This window comes from Lactuca serriola, chromosome 9 (assembly GCF_051521515.1).
Source record: "Lactuca serriola cultivar US96UC23 chromosome 9, Lser_US96UC23_V15, whole genome shotgun sequence".
NCBI classification, from domain to species: Eukaryota; Viridiplantae; Streptophyta; class Magnoliopsida; order Asterales; family Asteraceae; genus Lactuca; species Lactuca serriola.
In genome coordinates, this window is record NC_136416.1 from 27,750,547 (window position 1) to 27,765,035 (window position 14,489).

Here is a 14,489-nt window from a genome sequence, read left to right on the forward strand (position 1 = left end):
AGAGATCATTAGAACATGACCCATCGGTCTGTTATGGTAGTTAAAGTAAGGACCTTAATGGATGTTGTAGGACCTTAAAACACACACTTTGGCATGATTGACCATGAGTTTACGGTTGTAAACTCCCTTGGCCATAAACTCATGGTCGTAAACACCATGGGTGGCCGTGAACTCTCCCTTGATCAATCACATGTGATTCAACACTTCATTCCAAGTGTTTCCTAGTCCCGTGAGGTGTTTCCTTGCCTTTGGTTGCCTCTAAACGCTATCTTTAAGTCAATATATGTCATTATATGTCATTTAGGACTCGTTAAGTCTCTGGACTTCATTCGTGGAGCTTCTCATCCTTACGCACATATTCGTTTGAATCACCCACATCAGGTGAGTTCATACCCCGTAATGAATATTTTAAATTGTTTTAAACGCTTTTAGGGGGGATACAAGTTGAGCAAAATGATAATTGTGTAAATGCTTGTTATAAACATCTTTCCAAAGATTGCTTATGTCTTTTATAAGTGATCAAAACATTTCAAAAACTCTTTTAAAGTTATGTTACTTTATAGTTTAACAAAACTCCGTTTTTAAGGTACTATCATAACTTAGTAGATAAATCAGTCTTTTCAATAATAGTTCAAGTAAACTATAGTAGGTTCATATTAGATGCTAGAACATACTATAAAGAGAAACAGGGAGGAAGATACAATACACGATAACAGAAGAAACATACTAAGATACTATAACAGAACGAACATAGTAAGATACTATAACAGAACGAACATACTAAGATACTATGGCATGAGAACACTACATGATCTAATTATACCAATGAATCACTAACTCATTGTTCTAAACAAAAGGTGATAGTTAAATTGGGTATACATGATCATCTAACCTTAATGTGGATTACACGACCTAGCAACTGGTTTGCTGAAGTCGCGTTTGGTTCCTAGATTCTCTTGACAGGGAGAGCGTATAGTATGGGTACTAGCCTTCACATTATGACCTTAATAAAACAAACATGTTTTTAAGAAACTCAGTACGACAAGATGTCAATTTAAAAGACAACTGAGTACTTTCATTTTCCCATTACTTTCATAAATTGTCAGTTCCACCTGGAAGTTAATACAAACTATTTTTGAGTCAAGATAGTTATAAACTAAGGAAAACTTAAATTTTACACACGACGAACAGAATAGTCGAGTCTAGTACATTCGGTAGAAAGGGACCATAATGCTAACCTTATGATTCCTTAATGTATACATCAAGGGATATATACTAATAGGATCCGACAGGTAATAGGATGTGTGCTTTCTGCTTCATTTCTTGTTCCTTGTTTGGTTGTGGGCTTAGAGCGGATTCACCCAGCCTATTATCCATTCTGTAACGACCAAAAATTTCAACCAATTTAAAATTTTCGAAAACAACCGGATTCCATTAAAGTTATTACAAAAAGGTTTTCAATACAATTTATTTTAAGTATTCCCAGAATCTCATCACAACATAAACACGGGGAGCGGTACGATCACGCCTTCGCCTTGCCACGGTCTCCTGAAGAACCTGAAAAACATAAAACCACAACTGTAAGCCCGAAAGCTTAGTGAGATATCCCCAAAATACCAACCACATATACCATACACGCATAACATGCCATAACATATTCGATCACAGAACAGCCATGCACTTTGGGTCTACTGTGTGACTGGTCCGCCGCACCGGCCAACAGTCCACCTGGTCCACCCTCCGAGTCTAGCCATATACCTCGAGTCTGCAGTGTGATTGGTCCGCCCGCACCGGGCCTTCAATCCACCTGGTCCACTCTCTGAGTCTACAGTATGACTGGTCCGCCCGCACCGGGCCTTCAGTCGGCCTGGTCCACTCTCCGAGCCTCGGCACGTCTGGTCCGCCCTCTTGGGGCCTACAGCCTATCCGGACCGCTCGCTGGGCCTTCGGAACAACCGGTCCGCCCTGGGTATCTTGGCCTACAGCACAAAGCAGGACCCGCCTCAACCCAACTCCAGTTTAAACAACCATGTGCACATAAAAATTCAATCATACAGAAATTCACAGTCAACAAGCCGATCAAACAGATCACATAAAATATCATCATCCTAACCAGGATACTGACCTAACCGGTCACTAGCATAGCATCACCCTACATCTCAGGATACCAATCTCGACCAAGTCTCTAACATATACCATCCTAGCTATCAGGATGCAACATATCAAAGCAATAACATACAACAATTACCCGGATCTCAATCCGATAAAGGGTCGGCCTTGGTGCCTTAGACCCTGTTGATATAGTGAGGATAACTCACCTCGAAACTGCCGACTGAATAGATAACCCAAGCTGCTCCGATCACTAATATGATCTCCACCACTGGACAACCACCAAGGCACTGAACTCAAAACAATATCCAACGATTACCAAATTGCCCTTGGAACCACTGGTCAACCCTTTGTCAAAGTCAACCCCTGACTGACTCTACTCGCCGAGTCCCCATGCTCAGAAATTCCCCAATCCGCGACTCAACTCGCCGAGTCACCCCGAGACTCGCCGAGTTCAACAACTCTGAGTCCACTCACACACAACTCACCAAGTCATCCCCTGACTCACCGATTCACGGCTCAACCAGAAAAGATTGGGACTCTTCGACAAGACTCGCCGAGTCCAAGAACAGACTCGTCGAGTCTAAGGCTATCTTCAACCTATTCGCCGAGTTGTTCTTCCAACTCGTCGAGTTCCAGGCCATCTTCATCCAACTCGCCGAGTTGTTCTTCCAACTCGTCGAGTCCTAGCCTATCTTTAAGCAACTCGCCGAGTCCACCCATGTGACTCGCCGAGTACCACCGGGTCTGAATCCATACAGAGGCTTTCCAAGCCATGCAGGTGATCCACACCATAGATCTACCCTTCCTAAGGCCATCCATCACGTAAAGTGGCAAACTTTACGTGAATCCAAGGAGATCTAGGCACTTTACACTCTAGGGCTAGGGTTTGGGACAAAATAGCTCCTTCAAACACTCATCAACAGGGACTTTATGACATATAGGACCATCACAAGCTTAGATCTGAAGTAGCATCCTCAGATCCAAGCTTCTATCTCAATTTAGATGTCATACCAACCACCACACATGAACCCATGAAGAAAATAGCTTAAGGAAATGGTTCCCTACTCTTAGAATGAGCCCAACCAACTGTAGATTGCTGATTCCCCCAAGCATCCTGATACAAGCCTCCAATCTTCAAGCTTAAAGCACCAAATATCCTTCTCCAAGCTCTAATTCACTCAACAATGGGGTTTTCCCACGAAATTAGGGCTTCTGGAACTCAAGGGATGATAAGGAGGCTGGGGAGGAGACATAATGTTCTTTATATAGGGCTCAACCTCCGGATTTAGGGTTTTCTCCATTCAGCACCAACTCGCCGAGTCCACCCATGCTACTCGCCGAGTTGGTCACTTAACAGGCGACTAGAGTCGCGACCCTACTCGCCGAGTCCACTCGTGGACTCGCCGAGTCGCTCTTTCCCATTTTACTCTTTTAGCCCTTCAACTTTACTCTTGCTTTTCCGGGATGTTACACATTCGATCTTAGTAATATATATGTTTCGTATACATTAAGTTATCATAAGGGGTACCAGGTATGGGTCAGGTTATAGGACACTAATTCAATGCACATTTTTCTAGTACAAAACATACTTTTCAAATAGAACTTTTGATATACAACACTAGAAACTTACTAGTAAAAGGTTTAATCCATTTTATTAAACCAGTATAACCTAAAAGACCTTAGGTGATTAACTCTATAATACCTTAGTTTATACATTAGGGTTATATATAATTAATACCCGATAGGTAGTTGGATGTGTGTTTTCCGCCTTACTTCCTGTTCCTTGTTTGGTTGTGGGCTTAGGGAAGATTCACATAATTAACTATCTATTCGATATTAGATTATATATAACTAGTATAAACTAAGTGATTATAGAAGTAACCACTGTGGTTACCTTTTTTATTATAAGAAATAAGGGTTTTCTTAAAGAATCTTTTCATCAAATATAAACGAACTATTACAATTAACTCCGTGAGTACCAAGTGAATACGCCAGGGTTATATACAACGATGATTTAACAAACAATGGGATGTGTGCCTTCTGCCTCATTTCTTGTTCCTTGTTTGGTTGTGGGCTTAGGACAGATGCACACAATCGATTGTTTGTTTACTCTGAGTTCTATATAACTTGTATCCATTTGGTACTCATAGAAAGGATTGTAGAGTCATTTTTACTTATCTTTCATCAAAGTAGGAAATATAGGATTTTCTGAAGGAACATGCGAACTTTTCTAAACAGAACTTACAAGTTATTACATCTTACTACAACTTTCTACAACATACTTACATCACTAAAATCTTATGAACTCACCAGCTTAATTGTTGATCAACTCTTTCAAAATAACTTGTATTCTCAGGAGACTAGTAGACAAGTACTTGCGCTGGGAATTCAGAAGATGGAGCATAATAGCTTCAAGTCTTGTTTTGTTATTTGCTTATTTATTCTATGTTTTGTGAACACACACAATGTAAACACTTTATTTCTAATGAAATGGTTGTTCATTACTTTGATTACTATGATGCATGTCTTGTGATACTAAATAAGACGTCCTCCACCCCCGAACGTTTCCACCGTTCGGGATTTGGGGGGTAACACCATACATGTGTATGTGCGACCGCACACAGGGGTGTGTGGCCATACACACCTCATGTTTGTGTCCAAAAAGCCAACTTTAAGGTGAAACAAAGCTAGGGTAATGTCCAACTTGAAGATAACAGTCAAACTCTCACTTTGGAGGGTCTTTTAGGAGGGTGCGACCACCTTATGGGGTGCGCGGCCGCACTCTCTTCTAGACAAGAGGAACATGATGAATTTTGCTGACTTAAAGCTTAGATGGAGTGGCCTTCTATGGTTAACAAGTTAGAGGATGAATTACTCACGTTCTTGATGCTTTGGAGGGTTCACGGTTAAAGAAGCTTGAGAGAAAGGTGTAGTGTGCAGCCAAGGAGTGAAAGGAATGAAGGAAAAGGGGTCTACCCTTTATATAAGGGTGAGTGTGCTGCCAATAGGTGGGTGTGCCGCCGCACACACATGTGTACGGCCGTACACTCCTCCTAAGAGTGTGTATGGCCCGATTTTGTTACTATACGACTTGCTGACTCATTCCTAACATCAGCCTTGGTTATACTCATGCTTATAATGCTTCAATGAGCCCTTAAATAGTACAAGAAGTTAACAGAACAAGCTTAACATTGATTGAATTGACAAGTTGTACAAGATAGAAGTTCCGGGTTATCACAAAGAGTCAGAAACTCGATAGAAAAGACATAAAGAGTAAGATTATCACCTAGGATGGAAATGTAACATGCGGAGTCATTATACAAGCCATGTTTTGTTGATGATTCCAGGATGTAATCATCATAAGGGGATGTAATTGTAACACCCAAATATCCGGCCTAGTTAATTTAGAGATAATAAGCAATAAAAATGACTTTTAATAGAAGATTATTTAGAATAAATAATCTTCCACAAAGTCATAATGTACGTGTCAAGGATTCTGTACATATAAAGAACGTTAAAATCCGACTTCATATGAAGAAATTATGCTTCTTCGATGTTTCGCGATTAAACAGCCACGACTCTGCGTATCGTAAAAAGTAATTTTCGATAGGTTATATTTTTAGCCTAAGAGATCTAAACGAAGCTCGTAGTAGTCATTAAGCATGCATTTAGAGAACATCCAATCTGACTTCGTAAGAGGAAGTTAGTATTTTTAGAAGTTTCAGCGCAACAGTATACGACTCAAAAACCGAAGTAGAGATCGGTTGATTGTTAGGAAAAACAATGTAAACGAGAGTTGAAAATCTCGTCCATATAATTTCGTCGATATAAAGACAGTCGAGAACATATATCATATGAGGGAGTTATGAATTTTTAACAGATTTTAACAGTATAAGCGTATAAAAAATAAAACTTTAAAAATAAATTCAAAACTAGCTGACAGAGTCAAAAGAAAAGTTGTAGATTCGGTTGTTAGCTACGTGTGGATATAAAGAAGGTAAAAAACGGAGCTTTTTGAAGAATTAAAAAATTCACATGCGTGCGCATGAAGGGCACGACACGCAGTAGCCTACAGACATGGGGACATGGACGAATCTGGACCTGACACGTGGCGGCAAGGGGCTAGATCTACGAAGCTCGACTTGCGCGGCGCGTATCTTGTCAGTGCACGACACACACTTATCTAACTATAAATACCCCTTGAAAGCTTCTCATTTCTCACATATTTCAAACTCATTCTCTCTCAAACATTCTCCCTGTTCCCAATCCAAATTTTTCGAACTTCTGACCCTTTTTGGCTAGACATTGGGATAGCTAGAAGCTCGACTAGTATATGCTCTCGGGTCGGAGTTCTATCAGTGAAATCTCTCAGTTTTCGCTAAAACCTCTATAAGTTAAGCTACACTCTTTTGCTTTCACTGTAACTTATATTTATAGTCATATGTCGTCATTATGAACCTATAAATATGTAACGTCCTAAAATTTAAGACCAAAAGAATTTCATTTTTATAATAATAAAACCATCATCCAAAACGTTTTCATAAAAACCCATGATGTAATCAGAGTATGTCAATAATCATTTAGTTACACCAGAGTCAAACAAAATGCGGAACAATATGGTGTGTGCGATGCGATCATCACGAGCTCTTCCCATTTGATCTGAAAAGTACCTGAAACATAAACTAAAAACTATAATCACGAAGCTTAGTGAGTTCCCTAAGATACCTCATACCATACATATCAAACATACAATAGGCCATTGCCAAACACCCATCGAGCCCCGTCCGACATCGGGCCCCACTCGAAACATATCTGTCAATAATATGAGATGGCCCCACTTCATCACATTCATCAGGCCCCGCCCGAAATTCATTCATACACATAAAACACATGCAAAAATCATTAAGATAAATAACATACAATTCACTCATCAAGCTCCGCTTGGCATCGAACCCCGCCCGGTATACATATCACATAAAATACATGCAAGAGTCATACAAACAACTAGAATCCTAATCATAATAAACCATGGGCCGACATTGGTTCCTTCGAACCACCAAGCACAGTGAGGAGACTCACCACAAGCTGCTGAATTTCTCAGATAAAAGCTCAGACTATTGATAGGGAAAATCCCTGCGCTAACCAGTTAAATAAATCCAATTAATAAGTTGGGCCATAAACCAAAACTATGACTCTCATTAAATTGTCCAACTCCCATGGTAAAAGACCATTTTACCCTTTCCTCACCTAGCCTAATAACCAAAGCCCAACCCAATAGCTCCAAAAGCCTAATATAGCCCAAGATCCTAAATGGCACCCAAAGCCCATTATAAGCCCAATCCAAGAAGGCCCAATGTCAAACAATAGCCCAAAGTCCAAAAATGATCTAATGCCATAGAAGTTTAAGGTCCAATCCCAATCAATACAAAGCCCAAATAATCCAAGCCCAATCAATGAGTGTACGCACTACATACGCGACTGATCCGGAAACAAGGCTCGCACCCAATACGTCCAACGTACTTAGGAGTATGCCCACCGTACTGTTCTGACTCCAAGTCCTTGCTCAGAAGTCTTAACCACTTAAGAACTTAACTTCCAATCCTCAAATTAAGATCATATTAAGGCCTTAAACCATAAAGTCGAAGACTTTAAGCCTTTGCATGGCTAAAAACACCCCAAAGTCCAAATCTAGCATTTAAACTCCATTAAGAAGAACATCATCCTTGTATGTTTAAGCTAAACCCATCAAGCTATCTATCATCCCAAGCTATTAAAGTAGCTCATACTCCTAAACAAGGCTTAAAGGACCCAAAAATGTACAAATAAGGCACTAAAATAGATCTATCCTAAGGAACCATCAAGTTAGGAGCATTATACCTCAAATTGCTTTCAAAGTTGATGAAGGTCTTAGATCTTCAAGTTCCAAGTCCACCAAAGATTCACCACCAAGCTTCATTTCCTTCAAGGGACCCAAAACCACTACAAAATGACACAATGGCTCACAAACACTCAAATGAGGCTAGGGTTTCATTATTAGGGTTTGGAGAAGTGAAGGTTGACCATAAGATGCTCCCAAGCCATCATAGGTTGATTAAACAGGGCACAAACCCTAAAAACTAGGATTTTCACCTGCTTAGCGTACGCCTAGCGTACGTGGGTGCCTCTATGTCCAACCCTCGAACCAGTACGCCCAGGCATACTCGGCTAGGGACCAAAATGAAAAGAATTTACAAATAAGGGTTAAAATGAGCATACCTAAAAATTGCAAATCTTACAACATAAGATTTATCAGTAATTCCATTTCATTATACTGATTGATCTAATCACAGGAGAGGTGTCTAGAATGGTCACGTTGGCTTGGTTGTTGGATTTCAGAAAAGCTATTACGCTAAAATGATCCTACCCACCAAATTCCGCATTATTAAATAAACTATGGTTTTAAATAAGCATAAATAAAATTTATAAAATAACCGTGAAATTGGGGATGTCACAGAGTAATTGAGCGGTAAATAGTTGTTCTAGTTAAATGAAGGGTATAAGTGGATAATTATATGTAATAGCCACGTAATTAATTTCTTATTTTCTTAAAATATCATAATACCCTAGATGACCGACTTAATCTAGTCTGACATAAGGATTGATTATATACAAGATAACAAGTTGACAAAGCTGCAAATATGGTTCATGTGGTATGTCGAAAATTACCACTTTGGTCCAAAAAGTTTTGACTAGCACCACTGGTCAAAAACTTTCATTTTGTTGCGGTTTTTGGTCCATGTTTTTACAAAAATATTTAAGTTGACATATTTACCCTTGGTATTTTGTTTTTCTATTTTCTTTTATTAATTTTAATATTTTTTAAATTAAAATAAATATAAAAGAAAAGACAAAATGTAGTCACCCATCATCCCTTTTATCTGTGCATCACTTAACACCACCATCACTATCACCTGTCAGTAGCATCACAAACACCACAACCGGAAGCCGTCGTCAGAGAAGAAGTGAAACAAAGAGAGACATATGGAATTAGGGTTTGCAAACCCTAAACCACCTCAGACATGAGAGAGAGAGACATAAAACGACAATAGGGTTTGATATGACATGCGTCGAAGCTAGGGTATGCTATAAGAGGTGGCTCAGACGGTGGGTTTTCGGCACCAACAAAGGGTTTGATATATGTTCGCTACCCGAGCTCCAGCAAGAGGTTTAATTTTCAGATCTGAAGGTTTCCTACCGTTACCGCTAGAGTTACATCAAGAGAGAGATAAAGAAGGAGAATGACAATGGCATTTATGGAGTGAGCCCCGTAAATCGTTTGGGTAGAAGATGACAGATCTGGCTCCAACAGGTGTGAAGAGGTGACGTTTCGACAAACCGATCCAGAGACCAACGACCTTTATGGTTTTGTCATAAGGAGGAGGCAGCGTTTCAGCAAGAAAGGTGGCGTTTCGGCAAACAGATCCGGAGACCGACAATGGTTTCTCACTCCCACCCCCAGCCCCCTTTTGATTTCTCTCTCTCTCTCTCTCTCTCTCTCTCTCTCTCTCTCTCTGGTCTGACTAGATCTGAAAATCGAGCTACTAGAACTCTGGCGACCAAAACTCAAACTTCATAAGAGATATGTGGAGGCGACGAGCTATAGTGGATATGGTGACTGGTGGTGGCGGTGATGATGTTTACCGGAGGGAATAAAGATGAAAAATGGGGAAGAATAAGGATGAGCATGGATAGCAAGTACCCGTTTTTTAAACTGAAACTGCCTCAGAACTATTGGTTCTGGAACCGGAACCGAGGTCACTCGTTCCAGTTTCGATTTCGGTTTTCATTTTTTAGGAATCGTTACTCGTCGGGTAACCGCCGGAACCGGTTTTGAAATATTAAAATTTAAAAATGCTTAATAGTTAAACGAATTAATCGTGACAACGTTGATGACTACGACATTTGTTGGGACTATCTAATTAGATTTTGGAAGTAACATGTTAATAAGTCACATTTGCAACTTTTTTCTTATTCAAAACAAATGATATGATATAAATTTAAATGTATTACTGTAAAACAATTTGAACATACGTGATGTTTTTTGAAAAGGTGTGATAGGTTGATGATAAAAATATGGACTTTGATTTATGACTTATATTTAGCAACTTGGATTATCTTTTAGATCGATTATTTTTTTGTTGTTTGGAACTTGCATCGTAATAAACTAGTTATAATATTTACTTTTTGTTTCAATGGCTAAGAATCATTTTGCATTAATGAAACTAAAAGAATGATGTAACCCGGTTACTCGTTTCCAAATCAGAACCGCCGGTTCCGAGACTAGTTCCAAAAATTTAAGAACCGTCTAGACCGGTTCCGATTCCGGTTTTAACTTCACAGGTTCCGGTTCTGACGCAATGAAGCGAGTACCCAATTATGATCATCCCTAGGGAAGAAGAGCAGTAGTAGAAAAGAGAGAGGGGGAGGAGGCGATAACACATTTTTTTATGTCATTTTAAAAAGATGCAAAATAGATTAGACAAAACTTGTAGTAAAATCAAAATTTTTGACCGATAATGCTAGTCTAAATATTTTTGGGACAAATGACAATTTTCGACATACCACAAACACAATGATCATTGTTACACTTTTGTCTAGCAATTAAAAAAAATCAGCAAACAAAAATATCATTTTTTCCTTAAAATAACGATAAAGTTGATCAACAAATTATCGATTATCAATTTATCATGACATGAAAAATAATTCGTTAAGTTGGTGGGCGAGTTTTGAAATAAGCCAAGCTTTAATAATCATGCATGATGCAACTATGGAAACCCTTATCCCCACCACAGTATATAATGCCAAAGTGGGGGCAGCTCCGCTATTAATGTCCTCTTATCTTAACATACATCCACCACTCCGACAGGCCGCCCTCCCTCCCTCACCCCCCCACCTCACTCATTTGATTAACCACCCAAAAATTTCTCAAATAACCATAGCCACCGACCACTACCCTGTTCTTTATCTTTTCTCTCGGAGGACAGCAAATTTTCGATTCTTTCAAAAAAAAAGAGGTACAGATTCATTGTTTTGCTGTTGAACCTCGTTGTGAGTTTGTGTGATTTCATCTTGTTTACCACAAATCGTTGTTTTGCTGTTGAACCTCGTTATGGGTTTGTGTGATTTCATCTTGTTTCCCACAAATCGTCAAGAAAAAAAACTATCTTTTTCATCAAATCGTTACGTGGTTAATGGTGAAACGTAGTTCCAGTGCACAAAGCTTTTTGCTCCTTGGGATAACCAATCTTCCAGCTTTTCACACCCAGATCTGATTTTTATCTTATTCTAATCTTGTTTTACCTCTTAAAAACTGTAGCGAGGTTCTTGTTCTTCGAATAACCTTGTTGAAGTGAGAGAGACCCCTTTCCAAGAAGAAGAATTTCGATGGGTATTTGTCTGAGTGCTAGAATCAAAGCTGAGAGCCCCTGTCACACAGGTACACTTTCAAGTTTCAATTTCTTTGTTAACGATGATAAACCAGCAATAATTTAATTGCATCTATTTAAAGGTTTATGATAATTTAACTTTCCCTAATTCCCTTTTCCGGGAATCTGAATATACCAATTAAAAAACGACACAGATGACAGAAGTTGCAGTTAGAATGTTTCGAAAAGGGAATCAATCAATCAATCGTCTAATTTATGGTATTGTCTCCATAATTCAGGGGTAAGTTCAAGAAATGTAAGTACGGATGGAAATGGAATTAGCACTTCCTTTAGCAGCAAGGTCTCATCGGTTCCTCCGACTCCCCGGAGTGAAGGAGAAATATTGCAATCAACGAATCTGAAGAGCTTTAGCTACTCCGATCTTAAAACAGCGACCAGAAATTTCCGGCCAGATAGCGTTTTGGGAGAAGGCGGTTTTGGTTCGGTTTTCAAAGGGTGGATCGATGAGCAGTCGTTGGTCGCTACAAAGCCGGGAACCGGAATTGTTATCGCCGTTAAAAGACTCAATCAAGAAAGCTTTCAAGGTCACAGGGAGTGGCTGGTGAGCTGAGCCTCCTTCTAATTACTAATTACTCTTTTTCTTTTTCTTATTAAAATGAATCCTTTTTTTTAATGGAATCGGATTTTTGTGTTGTTTTTGTAGGCGGAAGTGAATTATTTGGGCCAATTTTCTCACCCGAATCTTGTGAATTTGATTGGATATTGTTTGGAAGATGAACATCGGCTTCTAGTTTACGAATTCATGCCACGTGGCAGCTTGGAAAATCATTTATTCAGGAGTGAGTTTTATGATTTTTTTTAATTAATTTATTATTATTAGTAGTAGTAGTAGTAGTAAAGATGCTTTTTAAGAGATGATTCATGGGTTTCTGATGATTCTTGTTTTGATAGGAGGATCTTACTTTCAACCACTTTCATGGAGCCTTCGTTTAAAGGTTGCTCTTGGAGCCGCTAAAGGACTTGCTTTTCTTCATAATGCCGAAAACAAAGTGATTTATCGGGATTTCAAGACTTCTAATGTTTTGCTCGATTCAGTAAGTGGTCTTGATTTGAATTTAGATTTTTTACATTTGTTGTTTAATGCAAACCAAACCGACATATTCTCATTATTTAACATGGTATCAGAGCTAGCTTGAACTACCTTAAACGTGTATAAAACTTGAGAACCTCAATGTGGTCTCAAGGTCCACATAGGATTTTTGGGCTTCTAGAATTGAAAATCAAAGACTCCACATATATTTAAAAGTTGTCCAAATGTTTTTTTTTTGGTATTCTTGAATAAAAAGGATCAAGGACTCCATATATCTAACAATCTAATTGTTTCTTTCATATAGGACTATAATGCGAAACTCTCGGATTTTGGGCTAGCCAAGGATGGACCAACCGGAGATAAAAGTCATGTCTCGACCAGGATCATGGGGACCTACGGATACGCGGCTCCCGAATATTTAGCAACCGGTACGTCTCAAAATAGCAATCGACTTCCAATTTTTAACCAAACTTGATGCTTATATATTTCACATTTTCCAACAATTGTAGGCCATTTAACCGCAAGAAGTGATGTATATAGCTTCGGTGTGGTCCTTCTTGAAATGTTATCGGGCCGAAGGGCCGTAGACAAAAACCGGCCCACAGGCGAACACAGTCTAGTCGAATGGGCCAAACCGTACCTTCCCCACAAACGTAAACTCTTTCGTGTCCTCGATAACCGCCTCGAAGGGCAATACACGTTAGACGGGGCCCACACGGCTGCAAATTTGGCCCTACGATGTGTCTCAATGGACCCACGGTTTAGACCTAGTATGGTTGAGGTGGTCAAAGAGCTAGAACTACTTCAAGATCCGAAAGGAATGACACGGATACGAAGACATTCTGCTAATGAAAAACAAACACGGAGATTGGTCCCACGTGAGGGTGTTGATGGTAATAAGTCGGGCCCCACGGGTTACCCGAGACCTTCAGTTTCTGCTATTTATAGTAAGTGAGTTGGTGAAGGAAATGTTTGAATTGGTATTGAATTTGGCTGAATGGTGTATAGTTGTTTTTGGGTTTAACCTTGTTTGAGAAGAAAGCATAGTGGTTGAGATCCAATTTGGAGTTGAGTTTGTATTTAAGCAAAGCTTGTGTGCTTGTGCCTTGTAGGATACAATACAACTTTAGTTTATTTGGAAATTTAGCTTTTTTCCACATTTAGGGATATCCGATTCCCGGTGGTTATTTGATATTAAATAATTCAGAATTAAACAATTAATCATAATAAGAGGGGTGGTAAAAAGTGTTGTTTAGATGTGATGCTTATAATTTTTGTTTATAGTTTAGTTTGAGAATGTTTGATAGATCTTAAACAAAATCATTAAAAGTAACACTCTTATTCGTATGCATTGTTGATTGACTTAAGTTTAATATGAAAATTTATTTTTATTCTGTCATAACAATAATTTTCAATATTATTAAAAAATATTTTCGTTTATGATTTTAAAAGTTCTATTTTCATAAGGTAAATAGTTTTAAGTATTTTTTTTTCTTTTCCTTTATAAAAACTTTTTGTTGAAGAAGTTTTAAAATTGGAGATGAAACAATAGTAATATAGTGTCTTTTCTTTTCCTTTACAAATTTTTTTTGTCGCATACATTCGTAAACTTATTATTTAACTTCAAATAATCAGATAAACATTATTATAATTACTTTATTTAAACACTAAAAGATAATATTGTACAGGTACGGCTTGAAATTGTAATAATCAACATTCCTAATTTTTATGATCACATGAAGACATGTATATTTAGATTTTAGAGGACAATAAGGATTGTAGATAGTTGATTGGTGCCAATGGAATTGATTGGTTTCAGTGGGATAGAAAGCACTTGGTAAGGATGGTCGACTAGTTGAAGG

General features: G+C 38.7%; 1 protein-coding gene across 2 annotated transcripts; it reads left to right on the forward strand.

Moving 5' to 3' along the window:
* Nucleotides 1-11,003: 11,003 nt before the first annotated feature.
* On the forward strand, nucleotides 11,004-13,769 carry LOC145075142 (putative serine/threonine-protein kinase PBL10). 2 transcript variants are annotated; one of them, XM_079021441.1, is made up of 7 exons: nucleotides 11,004-11,165; nucleotides 11,468-11,587; nucleotides 11,816-12,138; nucleotides 12,241-12,376; nucleotides 12,489-12,631; nucleotides 12,932-13,055; nucleotides 13,137-13,769. In XM_079021441.1, exons 2-7 carry the CDS (start codon nucleotides 11,536-11,538, stop codon nucleotides 13,580-13,582), a joined length of 1,224 nt encoding a protein of 407 aa, XP_078877567.1. In that variant the 5' UTR covers nucleotides 11,004-11,165; nucleotides 11,468-11,535; the 3' UTR covers nucleotides 13,583-13,769. The 2 variants fall into 2 exon arrangements, with proteins under 2 accessions (XP_078877567.1, XP_078877568.1); XM_079021442.1 differs by lacking the exon at nucleotides 11,004-11,165 and having other exon boundaries at nucleotides 11,177-11,587.
* The last annotated feature ends 720 nt before the right edge of the window (nucleotides 13,770-14,489 follow it).

What these genes read in the sequence shown, in the direction of transcription:
- LOC145075142 (XM_079021441.1), top strand. Translation starts at nt 11,536, where the DNA reads ATGGGTATTTGTCTGAGTGCTAGAATCAAAGCTGAGAGCCCCTGTCAC. An exon ending in GGAAAATCATTTATTCAGGA is followed by an intron (nt 12,377 to 12,488) that starts GTGAGTTTTATG and finishes TTGTTTTGATAG; the next exon opens with GAGGATCTTACTTTCAACCA. An exon ending in CTAATGTTTTGCTCGATTCA is followed by an intron (nt 12,632 to 12,931) that starts GTAAGTGGTCTT and finishes TCTTTCATATAG; the next exon opens with GACTATAATGCGAAACTCTC.